At 33.5% G+C, this 18,084-nt stretch overlaps 1 protein-coding gene across 3 annotated transcripts in view; it reads left to right on the plus strand.

Moving 5' to 3' along the window:
* The window catches only part of Neurl4 (neuralized E3 ubiquitin protein ligase 4), a 646,806-nt gene that overhangs the window by 305,039 nt on the left and 323,683 nt on the right, over window positions 1-18,084 (plus strand). For 2 of the 3 annotated variants that reach the window (XM_090397278.1, XM_090397281.1), the window contains 2 exons: window positions 2,908-3,077; window positions 14,760-14,915. In XM_090397278.1, coding sequence (XP_090253404.1) covers window positions 2,908-3,077; window positions 14,760-14,915 — 326 coding nt within the window. The remainder of the gene's footprint in view (window positions 1-2,907; window positions 3,078-14,759; window positions 14,916-18,084) is intronic. The other variant, XM_090397280.1, reaches the window with a different exon arrangement.

The raw sequence follows: 18,084 nt of genomic DNA on the forward strand, positions 1-18,084 counted from the left end.
GTACATTATCCCCTCTGTTATTTATTATCTATTTGGATCACATTATGAAGGAAAGTGGTATTAAATCTGATATTAAAATTGGAGATGCTAATGTCAACTCATTGCTTTATGGGATGATGTTATACTTTTCAATAAATCTGCTACAAGTCTGCAAGATTACCCGACTAAATTGAATAACTGTTGTAATAGATATGGTATGAAGGTCAGCAATAACAAGACAAAGACAATGAAAATAGGCAGAAGCATTGAAAATATCAACTGCATTGTGAATGGAGAACCTATAGAACAAGTAAAACTTTTCAGACACTTAGGCACGATTTTTAGTGAAGATGGTAAATTAAATAGACAACAGGATCAACAAAGCTGTTATGGTAGGAAGTCAACTGAATAAATTTATATGGAATAAGAGAGAAATTAGTCAGAACACTAAATTAGCTGTGTACAAGACAGTGTTCAAACCTGTTTTAACTTATGGATCTGAGAGCTGGGTTAGAAGTAAAACACTTGACCAAATACCAGAGAACGCAGATATGAGAGTCCTGAGAAAGATTAGGGGCGTGAATAGATGGCATTAATGGCAATATCATATTAAAAACGAGGATATTAGGAAAGAACTTGTCATTATGTTAGTAGAGCTAATCTCAGGTGGTATGGCCACTTAAACAGAATGGGAGAGGGAAGATTAGCAAAAGTAGTGTTCTCTGCCAGGTTGGCAGGAAAAAGACCCAGAGGAAGACCAAGATATGGGTGGATTGATATGGTAAAAAGTGCCTTAGAATATAGAAATATAAGATCTGACAATGTTGAAGCTTGACAGGTAACAGATTGATTTGGAGGAAAATTGTAGATAGGAAGTTAGTAATGATGTAAATTTTTCATGTAGTACTATCATATCCTGTACACCCCTTGAGAGTAAATGTCAGGAATTTGATGATGATGATGGCGTTTCATCCCAGTGATAATGGATTCCGGCACTTCTCTCTGATTCCCTTGGCAAAGCCCTAAAAACTTGCGGGTAACAGGTCACATGATGCTCCTTCTGAATTGAAGAGAGAAGTCGGGGCACCCACCTTGCACTGGCCTTCGCCATGTGAAGTTTCTCATAAATGATGTGAAAGACTGTTGTTATAGAAAGCACCAGCCCTGCTTTAGATTTCTTTGAGCTTCAGCCGTCTGTCATTGAGCCGTTCCTCCTCAACAAGAGAGACATTTTTCTCAGTTATGATGTCCACAGGTCGATCATCACAAGTATCATATTTGGTGCTCTCCCCTCTTCCTAGGTGAAATGTTTAACCCATTCTTTCATGGTGGAATATGAAGGAGACGCTTCCCTATAGCACAGTACTCAATTCTTCACAGCACTGTACTCAATTTTTAACAGTATAGCCACTTAGCATGCCATGTTAATCAAACAAATGCTTCCAACTGAATGATGTAGTTAGAGAGTTGAAACTGGTACACTAACCTCTCCGTAGATGGTGCTATCTGTCACGCATGGCATTTCAAAATTGGGGCGAATTTTGTATGTCAGGCTGGAAACTTTTGGAACCTACCTTGTAGCCTCCACTTTGCTCACAAACTCTGAAGACGGCATTCAATCGAAACGGCTCCCACCCCCATAACTTCCACTCCTAATCTTTATTCATTATATTCTTTCTCCTTTTCCCCAAAAAATTTATAGTGCATTCTTGGAAATTCGGCTTTTAATTCACATCTTTTTTTTTTTCACATTTTCTTCCCCCCACCCCCTTCGTTCCTTTCAGTCATATTTTTGTAGTTCAATTATAAATTCTTTATCATTATACATGTGATGTTGCTCCAAAAGAAGATAACCTTGAGCATGCTACAAAGGTATGTCTAAAATTATGCCTTCAATATTTTTCGTTTACCTATGTCTTTAAAATTTATTAATGCCTTAAATAAATTGAGTAAAAAAAAGCCAATGACATTATACAAGGGGTACTCCTTAAGAAAATACGCAAAATAGCCATAAATATTAATATCAACATGGAAAATTTTCCAGAAATAATATTTATAAGAGACTGTTTTTAGAATTTGCCACAACTCAACAACATTCTCCTAACTTGAATAAATCAACTGCCTCTACAAAAAATCTGGGAGACTATCAACATGAGACTAACAGTGGAGCACTCAGGATCTCCTCACCATGCTCATAGAAGATGCCAATTAGGACACAAAAAAATGAGTGGTAGCAAGCTACATTGGCAAATGTTTTCACTTTTCTCATTTTTTATCATGAAAAAAAAATACTATGAAAACAAACAAAAACAAAATAAATAATGATCCTCTTTCACTGTAGGAAAGTCTTCACTCCCACTTTCATGATTACTTCCCTCAACCCCATATTTCCCATCCTGTCTCTCAGCCTTTTTCCTTGCATTTCATGTTTTTTTTTTTTTTTTAATACCTGCACTAATACTACTTTATTACATTCACTATTGACTCCTGTTATTCTCCACAGTATATGAAACCCACTGTTTGAAATGAATGCTGTGAATTTTGTTTTTTTTAGAAAACTTAGAACATCTCCAATTTATTAAAAAAAAATTACAGTTAAAAAACATAGAACTTACCTGATTTGTTTTAAAAATTTTATGCAATTTCTACAGTTTTTTTTTAAAAGACTAACTAGAACCTTTCTAATTCGTTACAAAATTTTTTTACAATCTGCTATTATTTGGGAGAAGTTCTGTCTTACAACAAATTTTTCTTAAATTAGCTTAACTGGATAATCATTTAATTAAAAAAAGTTTGATGTTAATATATTTATACATTTACAGAATAATTATTTTAAATAAATAATAATAAAAGCTTGAGTTAAGTCTGATAGAATATGGTTTAATTTACTGCTTTTGATTTTTAAAAAATTACAAACTTCTCTTTTAGTGGTTCATCTGTAATGCAGGATGGGACAACAATTTTTAATGGATATAAATGTGATCTTGATCACTTACCTGTTGGTACTAGAATTGGAATGATGAGACATCCTGATGGAACACTTCATTATTATGTAAATGGAGAAGATCAAGGTGCTGCATGTTCAGGAATACCATCAGGTATTCAGCTAGTCATTTTATTTAAGGAAGTAATGCTTTGTATACTAGATAATAAATTTTATTTTTAAAATTGAATGAAGTAGAAATAATATGTTTATTTCATGAGTAGAGAACAAATTTGCCACACTATAAGTAACAGCCATCCTTTATATTGCCTATACAAGCCATCATACTCATCTAGCATCAATTCAACAGCATGGAAACAAGCCTACATTTGACCCATCCCTAAAAAAAGGAGGGTGACAATCAGCCATGGAACTATTTATTCCCTTATGCTCAACTTTTAAATATTTCTCTAATGGTTAATCAACAGTTAACTCTTTTACTACCTGAAGTTTCACTATTTAATTACCAATCTAATTAATTAATTAGGAGAGCCAGTATGGATTCCACCACTCTCATTCTACAGCAGATCTCTTAGCTACACTTAGGTAAAGGATTAAAATGAGAATACAATTTCTTATCAAGTATAATATACTTTGTAACACAATTGTAAAACTTTCTTACAAGTATCTCTTATCCAGAATAATTAATACTATTGTGATACACCACTTTACTACTTGTATATAGAAAATATATGATTTATACATTGATTTAAATTGGGTCTCTGCTAATGATAGTTGCCCTTCTCATAATGCCTTTGCATTATTGGATACTGAGACATACAAATAGACAAGTGGTGAAGATACCTTGCATGCAAGCTTTGTTTGCTTATGTTTGGGTAAAGGATTAAAATCTATAAGACATTGTGAGATACATTTACTAGTAAAACATGCTCTCTCTCTCTCTCTCTTGGAAACTAATATGACAGTCCTGAAGAAGCAGATTTTGACAGGTTGTTTGGGAAAGAAAGCTACCATAATAGATGCTTATCCCAAGGTAAGATAGTCATTAACTTCTCCTCACATGGGTCATTTACTTATCTTTACACTTTAACCTCCTCTTACACAATTTGAACAAAATATTCTTTCTGACATGCATTTAGAAAAAAAAAAAAAAATCAAAGCTCTGCTTAGTGACTATGACTTGTATTGATTGTTGAATAACAACCCTATGTGGCCTACCCACAACAAAACCAATGATCTTGTGAAAAGTCTCTGCATCTGGCTCAAGGAAGTTGTCAGATTGGCTTACATCCAAAGTTCACAAAGGCTGATTACATTATATCCCATTCTGGATGATACTTGCCCACTTCTAATCTGTCTGTATATATATCCATATTATGAACTCTGACATACTGACAAGAATGGAGCCATGTGTTACAAATTCCTTACATTTCATTGAGAAGACAAAGGATTTGATACTGTACCAAGCTGAATTTTTTTTTCTAGCCTTGATATTATTAGTTTATTCACAATTGTTTGCAGAGATGACCATATAACTTTTATTAAAAGAATCTTCTCTAACCTTATACCATCACTTGAAACTGCCTAAAAGCATATTTTACTTTATTTTATTTTTTTTCAATTTCACAATAAATATTATGAATAGAAGAACGAGTTAGTAATGGGCTTTCATTTTCCCCACAACTGGCAAACTTATTTATGGAATCCTTTGATAGATAGGCTTTAGAAGATTACCACAAAATACCAACAATTTGTCTCCAGCATGTAGACAACATTTTCATAATTTAGGATGGAATTTATCATCTGCTGATTATGTACTCTTAAGGGGACATACAGGATAATGAGATAGTACTATATAAATTTACATTATTATTAAATTTCTATTCTCATTTTCCTTAAAATTAGTTTGTTATTTTTTAGGACTCTAGTATTGTTGTATTTTTTATTTTATTCTTCTAATACACTTTTAACTGCATCAGTTCACTAAATCTTGATCATTTGTCTATTGTTCTGTTTGCAAAACTACACCATGTTTGATCAGCTCTCTCCACATGTCCGAATGCTAATAATATCAAGTTATTTTTCTAATGTCTTCATTTTTTATGTGATTCTGCCATTATTACAATCTCTCCGCTCCCTTTCTGAGAATCCACATATCTATAGCCTCTAGTCTTTGATTAACTGTTTTATTCCTAAAAACTTCTATGATCATAAGTCAGAATTGGTGTCAACACTGTCCAGTATACAAAACTGTCTTCTATATAGCTAGTTTAGTGTTTTGACTAATTTCTCTCTTATTCTATTCAACTGATGTGTCCTACTATACCAGCTTTGCTAATTCTGTTGTCCAGTTCCTTATTTATTTCTCGTAGAATGTCTACGAGAAATAAATCTGTTGTCTAGTTCCTTATTTAATTTGTCATCTTCACTAAATATTATACCTAGATAGCTGAAATGTTTCACTTATTTTCTAGATTGTCCATTCAGGTGCAGTTGATGTTTTCAATGTTCCTGCTTAGACTTTGTCTTTTAATTGTTGATTTTCATAACAAATTTATTAAAGCAGTTTTATTTAATTTAGGGAATTAAATAAAATTTTTAGGGAATCTTTCAAATTTGTATTGGATTTATATAATGCCACTGATATCATCTGCATAAAGTATAGAGCTGAGATTAACATCTTCAATTTTGATCTGAGGTTTAATGTCTCTCTCCTTCATAATGGGATCCATATAGATGATGAATAAGAGTGGAGATAATATGCACCTTTGTCTTACACCTAATTTAGCATCAAACCATCTACCTGTACCTACTTCCTTCAGTTCTAACTACTCACAACTCAAATATAGACCATGTATTGCTCAATGCAATCAGATATTCACTTACACCATAGAATTGTAGTATGATTTTTTTACTATTTGTCCTAAAGTGAAAATCAGATCCTGACAACCTCTATTTGGCCTGAACCCAGCTTGTTTTTTCTCCAAGTTTCTGTTCCACAACCTCTTTTCATGTATGCTTACTTAAATCTTACCAGAAACACTCAGTAGAGAAATTCCACTGTAATTCTCTCATTCAATTTATTTCCTTTTTTTATAGATTTATATGACATTACTACTTTGGGCATCTGGAATTTGAATTTTTGACTACGCTTTCTGAATTATGCATTGCAGCCATTGAAAGCTTTTATATTTCCAAATTTGAGCATTTCTCATCAAGTATCATATATTTCATCTGCCTTTCAATGTTTCAGGTTTTTGATGTTTCATTTCATGTATTAATAAATACTCCTGACTGCATTTCTCTTGAATATTTTCTATGACCTTTTTTTTTCACTTGGTTAATGTGAAGTCATTAGCCTCTTTATACAAGCAGCCTAATCATGAAGATACTTTGTGCATGAGCTTTGTTCACTTATACTTAGATAAAAGATTAAACATAATAAAATTTCTTGACACCTTTTCACAACTTGTATATGGGAAATATATGACTTCTGCATTACTTCAACTTTTATATACCTTCTGGTATATAAAGGTTGCAGTAATGCAGAAGGGTCTGCATTACTTCGACCAATGCTTCTGGGTCTGGCTTCAATTGATGTGGTTTATCCATGGATGTGGAGAAATTTACTCATGTGGTCTTGCTCACTGCATTCCATTAGATGTCTGCCTATGGTATAGCTCCTACTGATGTGGCCTTTATTGGTAACCTTTGCTCCTACTGATGTGGCCTTTATTGGTAACCTTTGGTGGATGCTTTTCCCTGGGAGATGAGTGGTTCTGCTCAGTGATTGGGTTTGCCTGTCACTGAGTGGAACCACTGTTGAGTATCTTTGAGTGATCAAGTGTTAATGAGTTAAAATGACCTTTATGTCACTCATTAAGGTTAGTGATCCAAGGAATTACCTAGTTTATGGAGGTGATCCTTTACTAAAGTTCGAGACTGTTTGGGTAGTTTCCCTTTCAATTAAGTATAGCATTATTCACACCTGAAATGATGTGTGCTTTGCATTATAGGATACTAAGGCAATTAATGTGAAGTAATTAACATCTTTATATAAATGTCCTACTCATGAAGAAATTTCACATGCTTACGCTTCAATAAAGAATTAAACAAGAATATAATTTATTGGCATCTTTTAATTTAATTTTCAATGACTTCTATCACTGACTCTTTCATGTAGCACTCTTTCAAAATAATTACTTCAGACAATCTAGGATATCTTTATCTTCACTTTCCGTGTCTTTTTGTCATTTTTGATTCCTTTTACCTTACTCTTTCCTCCATTTCTAAGCTATTTCCATAGCTTCCAGAATATTTTGCCACCTTCCTGATATTTATCTTCTATATTCTTACTAAAATCTTCCCAAGGCATTTGTTTTGTTAGTTTGCACATTGCTTCACTTTCTTCTATTGTCATCTGTGCTGATTTAGTTGCTAGGAACTTTTTTCCATGATTGCCTATTTAACTTCCTGAGTCATCATCCTCCAGAGAGTTCTGATTTTTCTCTTCTTTCAGACAATTTCACTACCTGCTTCTCTTCTTGAATGAATCAATGTTTACTTTAGGCTCTGCTACTGAATCTCCAAGGTTTGGTTTTAATTTTCAAACTTTCACTCTTTCTTGAATAATATTTGTATATTTGATTCTCTAGTACATCTTGCCCAGATCACTGATAAATACTCCCTTTTCCTTTTTTTTCTCTATATCAGCTGCCTTCTCTAATATTGCAGATATCCTAAGCACCTCTAATGCTTACTGCAAATACAGTCATAGGATTCAATGGGGAAAATGGCTCTTTATTATTAGAATGTGCAAGGGAATTGCCTCTTACCAGGCTGTAAGTTTCAGCTGTGGTAAGTATAAAAGTAGTGGACAAAGGGCAATATAATTTCAATGCATAAAAGAGGTTCCAAAACAAGTAGAAATTATAGACAAATCAATATCTCAGAAGTGGTCATTAAGATATTAGAGAAATTGCTCAACAGTAGAATTCAGAAATCAGTGAATATGATACTCTATGGGGGTGTTACAAAGCAGTAACAGCTTTGTAAAAGGTGGGTCTTGTCACAGTAATCTACATGCTTTCCATAATACATGTTTACTTTAGGCTCTGCTACTGAATCTCCAAGGTTTGGTTTTAATTTTCAAACTTTCACTCTTTCTTGAATAATATTTGTATATTTGATTCTCTAGTACATCTTGCCCAGATCACTGATAAATACTCCCTTTTCCTTTTTTTTCTCTATATCAGCTGCCTTCTCTAATATTGCAGATATCCTAAGCACCTCTAATGCTTACTGCAAATACAGTCATAGGATTCAATGGGGAAAATGGCTCTTTATTATTAGAATGTGCAAGGGAATTGCCTCTTACCAGGCTGTAAGTTTCAGCTGTGGTAAGTATAAAAGTAGTGGACAAAGGGCAATATAATTTCAATGCATAAAAGAGGTTCCAAAACAAGTAGAAATTATAGATAAATCAATATCTCAGAAGTGGTCATTAAGATATTAGAGAAATTGCTCAACAGTAGAATTCAGAAATCAGTGAATATGATACTCTATGGGGGTGTTACAAAGCAGTAACAGCTTTGTAAAAGGTGGGTCTTGTCACAGTAATCTACATGCTTTCCATAATAAAGTGATGATTTAGATAAAGGAATGATGGTTGAAAAGCCATATGATAATGTGTGGAACTCCATTACATAAATTGGAGAAAAGGTACATGTATATGAATCTAGTGACATGGATAATTAAAAGGGTGGCTGGCAGCTAGACATCAATGAGTAGTGTAATAGGAAGAGTAGAATTTGCAGGAACAGGAGAGTGACCAGTGAAATGCTGTAGGATTCTGTACCTGGGCTGGTTCTGTTTAATTTGCACATTGATGATATTGAAATAATGTGAGGGGAAATCTTCAGTTGTTTTTTGTTGATGCAACTGGGCAGGGTGATATTTAATAAAGATGATGTATTAAAGTGTGAGGTTATACTTCAGGTTGAAAAGATTACAGACTGTATACCGCATTGACAGAACTGGACTGCCCAAAATAGATAAGGCTAGAGATTTAAGAGTGATGGTGGACAGCAAATTTAAGTTCTGATGATATGTTGCAAAAGTGTACCAAAAGACACTTTGTTGTTAAAGAACAAGTAACAAACAGAGATAAGAGGTTATTATCCCTCTTTATAAGCCTTGATATGGCCACATTCCTATTCTAGGAATGAGGAAAGTTGAGAAGATATGGAATTTGAGTGACCAAGATGGTGACAAGTTTGTAGAATGCTCCCTATGAGAATAGACTTCAGGTTTGTAGATTTTGTGGGTTACAAATGCTAGATTGAATGAAACCATTGAATTAATAAAGCAGTTTTATAGGATAGATGCAGAATAAATTTTTCAATATATGAGAAGAGGGCATAGAACAGTGGGTCATTTGCTGGTAATTATGTAAAAGTCTAATTAGAAAGGGCATGAGGCCTAGATTTTTTGCTTGGAGTGATGAATAAATGGAATAGTCCAAAAGGGTCATGAATGCTCCATTGAACGTGTGTCATTGAAAGCAGTGGTCTTACACTGGGCTATGAATTTCATCTCCCTATAACTGCTGTGGATGATATAGTGGAGATACTAATTAGCAGTTCATAAAGGTCTTTCATTCTTATAAATGTGACATCATGGAGAGATTGAGAGCAGTTAATGATGGGGGAGGGGAGAAGAGAGAGAGAGAGAGACTGTAAGTGAGCAAGAGGTGTATGGAGAATTGAGCAAACTTTATGTTAATAAGGCTGTGGGACTTGATAATATATCACAAAGAATACTGAAGGAATTTGCCCGGGAGTTGACATCTGCTTTGACATATTTTTTTGGTGTCTTGCAATGGGTCATGTTCCAAAGGAGTGGAAGGAGGGGAAAGATTGTACTGCTTCATAAGGGAGATGATAGAAGTCAAGCATCAAATTATAGGCCTATCTGTGTGTCAGGTGTTGTGGTTAAGTTGTTGGAGAAGCAGTACAATCCAAAATTGGGTTGACAACAATGGTATTATCTTTGATGGACAGCATGGATTTGCTAAAGGGAGGGCATGTTTTAGTAATCTACTTACTTATTACAATAAGTTGACAGCTTCCTTGGGCAAAGGAGAGGGTCAGAGTAGTATACTTAGATTTTGCAAAGGCTTTTGATAGATTATCGCATGATAAGTAGATAGTCAAACTAGAGTGGATGGGGGTTGGATATTAGATTAGTGCATTGGATCAGAGACTGGCTATCTGATGGTTACTGAGAGGCATATCACTAGATATGCCTGAGAGGTCTGTTTTAGGGCCACTACTGTTTAACCTGCATGTTAATGATATTGACGAGGATTTGGATGGGGATATTCAGTTGTTTGCAGATGATTCAATGTTGGTACGAACTATGAAGAGTAGAGAAGATGTTGAGGCCTTACAAGAAGACTTGAATAAATTGAGTGAATGGGTATGGGAATGGGGATGCAAGTTCATTGTTGCAAAATGTAAGATTTTAAAATTTGGGAAACAAAGATAAGATGTAGAATTTATGCTTGGTGGGGATATATTGTTGGAGGCAGAGGTAATAAGATATCTTGGGGTGATAGTGGATAAGGATCTAAAATTTAGGGGACACATTGCCAAAATTGTGAGGATAACACAAAGGATTCTGGGAATGATGTGGAGGACACTGACTTGTAGAAGTAAGGAAATTCTTGTTCCATTGTATAGGGCTTTGATTGGGCCATACATGGGCTACTGTGCACAGATTTGGTCACCTGGCTTTCAAAAGGATGGAGAGATGTTGGAAAGGCTCCAGAGGCGACTGACTAATGTATTTTCTGATCTCTGGAATGTCGAATATGAGGAAAGGTTGAGAAGATGCAATTTACAGAGTCGAATGGATAGGAGGAAGGGGGTGGTAATATGATAGAGACCTGCAATTTAGTAAGGGGGGGTTGTTATAGGATCAGTGTTGATGTGGTTTACAGAAAACAGTGGGAGATCAGGGGAGAACCAGAGGTCATCCCTGGAAGCTGTATATGGGGGAGGGTGTGAGCAGGGAAGTAAGAAACTGGTTTTTGCATGCAGAGTTGTGAATAATTGGAATGCCATGCCTGAAAATGTGGTGTCTGCAGAGAATTTGAGTGTGTTTAAGGTGCAGTATGATGAGCTGTGTGTATGACAAAAGGACTTCCTAGATGAGTCTTTGACTCCATGGGGTCTTGAGATAATAATAATAATAACAGCAGCCATAAACATCATGAAATATGAACCTGCAGTCTGTTGGTTGGAGGGTAGCTGTGGTAACCAGTTGGCCATCGAGGTCAGAAAATTTGAAACAATAATATTAATAGTAGTTATAATTCTTCTCTGAATTAACGCAATTTAATAAACTTTGGTATTTAGGATGACTATTAAAATTTGCCGAGTCATTTCCATTGGATTATTTTCATGCAACATTAAGCAAAAGAATAAAGTTGTCTGCAGTGCTTGTGCTTTAAAAGGCTCTAGGTTCAGTTGTTGGGATAATAATGGTGTCACTATGAAGAATGCCATTATGAAATGCATCTTCTTTATGATTGTCTGTAGTCCTTTCCTTACTTATTTCACAAAGAACATGTTCACCTGTTTGAGACGTTCATCATATCACATGTTATTATAAGATAGTTTTGGTTTTACTCCACACTGAGAATGACTTGAATGTGAATTCAGTTAATTTACAATAGTAAATTGGTTCTTCCTTGCATTTGTTGATAGACTAATGCTGATTGATTACTTTCTAAGATTCCTCAGAAATTAGAACTAATTGAAGTCAGAATTTCTAAATTTCATTTTAGCTACAATTAAAATAAACTGTATTTTAGTAATCATTCATTTTTAAATTGGAAATGTTGCAAATTAGACAGAACAAAAATTAATAGAATTATATGCAAGTGTTCTGTTTTCTATCCTTATATCTCCAATTGAACATGAAGTATACAAGTGAAATTTTTCAGTTCCAAAATCTCTGGATATAAACTGCATTTTTGCCAAATTTTCTTCCAAGATATATAGTATAAATATTGTATTAATGCAAATCTAATAGGCATTTTAAGACATTGTTCCTCTACTTTTCATTTGGTTTACTTCAAAATACCCAAAGAATTTTTTTTTTTTTAAATCCAGTGAGCTGCTTGTTACTTAGTCACATATCTTGGGGAATTTTTTGAGTTGAAGAAAATTTTTAAAAATATTCACCCAAGTGACACCAAAAAGTGCATTCTTTTCTTCTGATCAAAGCTTGACCTACATTTTTGAGTTGCTGGGCACAATGTCATACTGAATTGTTTATATTTTGGTTGAAGGGGGGGGGGGGGGGGAAACTGCATATTATACATACTACTATCTATTAAGTTTAGTAAATCATGTATCAAAAAGCAGAAACAGTATAAACAGAAATAAACAGAAACAAAGAATCATTGAAATTGCTTATCCTATAAGCAAATCCAACTCCTCCTGAGTGGGGGAAAAACTTTACTTAAAAATTAGCCATATTAGCCATTACACAAGCACCTCCATAGCACAATTGGAAGAACAACAGTACATTGTACCCTTTGATTGGAAAATGCCTAAGTTTGATTCTGTGGTGACAGGAGGAACGGCAGCCTGTCATGCTGGCCTGGTTGGCCGAGTGGTTAGTGTATCTGCTCTCCAGCCAAAAGGTTGCAGGTTCGAATCCTGCTGTGGGCATGGATGTTTGTGATTGTTTGTGAAAATGCTAGTGTTATTGGTGGTGGTGGGCAGTAGATGGCATTGGTGTAGATGATGCAATTCGCTGTAGTTGGTGGATTGAGTGGTGGAGACATAGAGTTGTAGAGTAGGTGTCCTTCCTCGATGAGTCTTTGGATTCCTTGGAGGTGTCACTTAATAATAATAATAATAAATCTTTATATGGATTGTTTCAACTGAAGGTGAGTTAGCTGATCTCATATGGAGGTAGGAGGGTTTTTTCTCCTGGAAACTCGGGTTTTTCATCCCACATACAGACAAATTGGCCCTTCAGAACACATGCAATTTACAGACAAAAAAATATTAGTGGTGGTGGTGGTGGTGGTGGTGGGCAGTAGATGGCGTTGATGTAGATCATGATGGTAGTAGTGGTTCAGGGTAGTGGTGGTGGAGATGGAGCTGTAGAATAGGTGTCCTCCCTCGATGAGTCTTTGGACTCCTTGGAGGTGTCACGAAATAATAATAAAAATTGAACCCAAGTTAAATGTTATTAATATGAAATTTTAATAACATTTAACTCTGCAGAGTTTCATGAGCATACAGATTTTTAAGTTATAGAATTTGGCTGCAATCATTGTTTCCAATGTACTTTGGTTATCTAAAAAGTATTGCTACCATGGTAGTAACTGAAACATCTGTGCTTGAGTAGTACAGGTGTTTATTTGCTTAAATTTATAGTAGTAATTTTGAAGTGTTTTTATCTTGTCATTTTTTGTTTGTTAAGTTTTTTGATTATTACTAAGACTTGGATGATGAGATGGACCATTTGAGCAGTAGACCTCCTTGATCCATTTTAAAATTAGAAATGTTTTGTGATCTCATCATATTAGCCATTACACAAAGCCATCATCTCTCTAACTTGTGTATATGTGTGTAGTACCATGATTATGGTTTAAATGTAACAATCCCCTATTAAATTTTATGTTCTCACCAACATTTTAAAAATAAATATAATTAATTTTTATTTCTAATAAATAATTTTATTTGGGATGTAATTCATGGAATTTTACTTGTTTATGAAATATGAAAGTGCACAAACACTTGGGGTTAGATATAGTGTGCATAGAAACTCATACTGGCTGCAGAAATCAGATGTTTTATTGATTAGGATAGTTTTATTGGTTAATGAGTATTTCCTATTTTTTAGTTGGCAAAAGCATTAAAAGATTCCCGACTTGAACAACTGATGATTATTAATGATTAATTCATTTAACATTAAATCATTTAATGTTTATTGAATATGATTTCATAAATTAAAAATAGTTTGAGGTTATCCTTGAAGCTCAATGATATATATTCTTCTTACAAGTATCCATTATCATAATTGCTCTTCTGCTGAAATATCTATGAGTGACATTGCAAATTATCTAAGTTAATATTCCATAAGAGTGCTTTTGAGTATATCTAGCAGTAGTTTAATATTTTGTAGTATAAGCAAATGGATTTTATATTTTTATTAATGAATAAATTCTGTAATATAATACTAAGAAAGAGAGAGGTATGCTAAGCTAATTTTTTTCCTTCCATTTTGTTTGTTGTAGCAACAAGGTGTCACTTGTCCCTCTTATAAATATTTCAGCATTATTTTGACCTTAAATACAGGTGATGTTATAATAATATGTAGCATATAGTTTAGCTATGAATTCAGTCAGATGAATGATTTTGAACATATATTTAACTCAAAATGATCTTTATTAGCTTAATTAGAAATATAGGAAGTAAGAGTAACAGTATTTTTGAGAGATTTGAAGAAAGATTTAAACGATGTAAAGAGAAGAAAGATATAAATTTTTTTTTTTTTTTATATAACAATAATAATGCTGAAAGTTTTATTTGCCATGAAATTGTTTTTATTGATCTGAACATATCCACAAATAATGCAAAAGAGATTTTTTTGTTTCGTTTTAATACCTTTATTTCAAAATACGCATTGCACTTTTTATGAGTTATATAGGTTTTGCATAGGCATTAATAGTACACTGCACAGTATAAGTAGTCAGTGCCTTTTATTAGCATATTTTGTTGCATTATTGTTATTTTTGGCTAATTTTCAGGTGTATATGCTGTAATTGACCTTTATGGAAGATGCTCACAAGTTTCCATTGTTCGTCCTTCAAATCATGCCACCATCACCACCTCCACCATATCACCTGAATCCTACTTGCATCCAAGCTCACAAGTTGTTGCTCCAGCTTCTGCAAGCAATAATGGTTGATTCTTTCTACCAGTATTTATCTGTTTGTTTGATTGTCTCTCTCTCTCTTTTTTTCTATCAATGTTTCTTCCCCCTCCTCACATATGCATATTCAGATTATATTCCATTAAAATAGTCCTTGAAATAGGATTAACATATATGAGAAGTGCTATGAAAATCATTATTCCAGTATTGTTGATTTTAGAATAATATACGTGAAAGATTATTATCTTGAGCAATGATTACTCATATTCTTCATTTCATTTCCTAAAACAGGTATTTTATTTCTGTCCACTTTCCTATTGAATTTGATTTAAAATTTTAAATTAGTCAAATTTCAGTATATGAGATTTTCATGCTATTAAAAATTTCTTAGGGCTTGAAATTCAATAATGAGTGCATCTTCTTTCCTTTCTTTCTCCTTATCTTTTTTTTTTTTTTTTTCTGTTAATTCCACCATTGGGGGGAAGCATTCTTATGTTGTGAAAAAGTAAAACATGAAGTATTTTCATTTGTCGTGTTAAACTATTTAATATTTTACATTTTTTAAATTGACTCTTTACCTTTAAATAGACTATATAATTTACTAAACTCTGAAGTCTTCCAGCTCTGATTTTTGTAATTATTAAAAAAATTTGTAGTAAAAAAAGCTCCTGAATAATATATCATGTTAAAAGATAGACAATCAGTATAGAAGCAAATTTTAAAAGCTTATAATTATTGAGGTAGAGGAAACATTATTAGAAGACAGCATTCATTTTCATCTGGGCTAACTTTCTTGAAAAAAAAAAAAAAATTGAATGGTCTGTAAAAAAAAACTAACATTTTTGTATAGCAGAGTAGTAGAGCACTTTTTTTGTGATCATAAAAACCTTGTTAACATGTAAGCACATAGACAAAGCTTGAGTTTCACATCTTCTAAACTTCTCTTAAATGTTTGGAAACATGGGAGACCACACATCCCTCTCACACACATCAATCCATCCTATTTGCATAAATATTCCCTTTTTTTAATATATATATGTATATATAATTTTTTTTTTTTTTTTTCAAAAATATCATTGGAAATACAATTCTTGAGCAGATAAACTGCTTTGACTGTCTTGGTTATAGTTTGACTTGCAAAGAAAAAAATGATAATAATAAAATTAAAAGGTACAGAAGAAAGAGTGCTGAGAACAATCAATCAGATTTTTAGAACTACAGAAGCATGACAGAATTCAGGCATACAGGATATTGGCAAGACCAACATCTTATATGCTTAAATTCTAGAGAAGTGAAGTGCGGACCATCAGAAAACAAGAATGAACAATTGCAATGAAATTTATGAGAAGAGCAGCAGGATATATATGTTCTGGAACAGATGAAAAATAAAGATTATAATGAATGAATATGGTGAAATAAGAATATGATACAATATATCCAGCAGTCAACCCAGAGATGCTTGAGACCATAGCAGGCTACTAGCCCTACTGCTGGAGATGACGATGATTCTTTTTAAGGTTGAATAGCTATCATGCATCATTAATTTAAATATGTAGCTGAGCTTTGGCTCATATAAAGAAGGACACGTAACCCTAAATATAAGTCTGCATGTTTTGCTATAACTTTATGTTCATTTGTGGTGATGATGATGATGTTAAACAGACTGGTTTGAGATAGAATACAAACTTGTGTAAAGGGATTTGATGTCTTAAAAGAGACAGGTAACAAGTTGATACCAGGTTCAGTTCTGGGACTGCTGTTATTTAATTTATATATCATGGTGGTGTTCAGTTGTATGCTAATAATACTACTGGGGAGAATAACGTCAGCCAACACTGACGTGTTGTTGGTACAAGAGCAGTTGATGGTTTGGACAAATGAATGGCTATATTCAGTGTTACCAAGTGGAAAAGTCATGCACTTTTTTCAGACGAGATGGATTGAGATGCGGGGTGGAACTTTGCTCCAAGAAGTTAAGGAGGTAGAGAATATGATGTATTGGTTGATTGAGAGCTCAGTCTCAGGGGACACATTATAAAAGTTATCCAGGATGCACTTTTTCCAGATGAAATGGATTGAGATGCATGGTGGAACTTTGCCCCAAGAAGTTAAGGAGGTAGAGAATATGGTGTATTGGTTGATTGAGAGCTCAGTTTCAGGGGACACATTATAAAAGTTATCCATATTAAGCATAATGTCAATGGCACCTTACCGATAAGATGTAGCAAGTTATTTTTTTGCTTGGTTACAAAGTAAATTTTAATTGACAAGAAATCATATTCTTCTTTTTATCCTTTATCTAAGCATGAGTAAACAAAATTTACATATTAAGTAGCTTCGTATGCAAATACAAACAAATATAATGTTTGTATATGGAATCAAATGACTGTATATTATAATTCACAGTGCACTTCATTTTGGACTGTATGTTGGCATGAATTATTGAAAGAGACCAGCTTTGGTTTTTTTTTTTTTTTTTTTTTCATGCCATTTTCTTATTTATATATGGAAATATGACTTCTGTCACTGATTTAGTTTTTAGTAAATCCCATCTGTCTAGCTCCCACTGATGAGACCTAAAAAAAAAATTGAAATTGGTCTGAGTAGTAACCATGATCCTTCCATCATGGTAAATTTCATACCTCTGAAAGGATGTTTGTTGTGCAGTATGGGATACAACAGAAGTTTGCTATGAAATAATCTGCTTCCATATACAAGTAGCCTAATCATAAAGCTGCTTCACATGAATTATTTTCTGGTATTCAGACTTCATTGTTAACTAGATTGCAACTCCTGATAGTAATTTTAGAAATGAGATGCAAACATAAGTGATATAATAACTAAATTAATTTAATTATTATTTCCTGTATATTTCACCATATGGACTTGTTTCTTTATGCTAATTTTCATACTCATTTAATGCTGGTATACACATACTTTACTTGTGTATTTGTTCCCTGATGATGCCAATTTGACTTTAGTGAAATACAGGAAATAATTAAGTTATTTTAGTTATTATATCGTCTCATTCTTAAAATTAGCTTCAGCTAATATTAGGAATGAAATGGATTCTTTATCTTATGCAATTGAATGAGCCTATCAGTAGACTTATTTCATTGCATACTGTAAGAGAATGAAAGTGGAATTTATGCTGCTAATAGGAGTTAATTACTAAAGCTACATATGATGGAGCCCTAGAA

This window comes from Typopeltis vanoorti, chromosome 8, assembly GCF_054136105.1.
Source record: "Typopeltis vanoorti isolate ZY-2024b chromosome 8, IOZ_Tvanoo_1.0, whole genome shotgun sequence".
NCBI classification, from domain to species: Eukaryota; Metazoa; Arthropoda; class Arachnida; order Uropygi; family Thelyphonidae; genus Typopeltis; species Typopeltis vanoorti.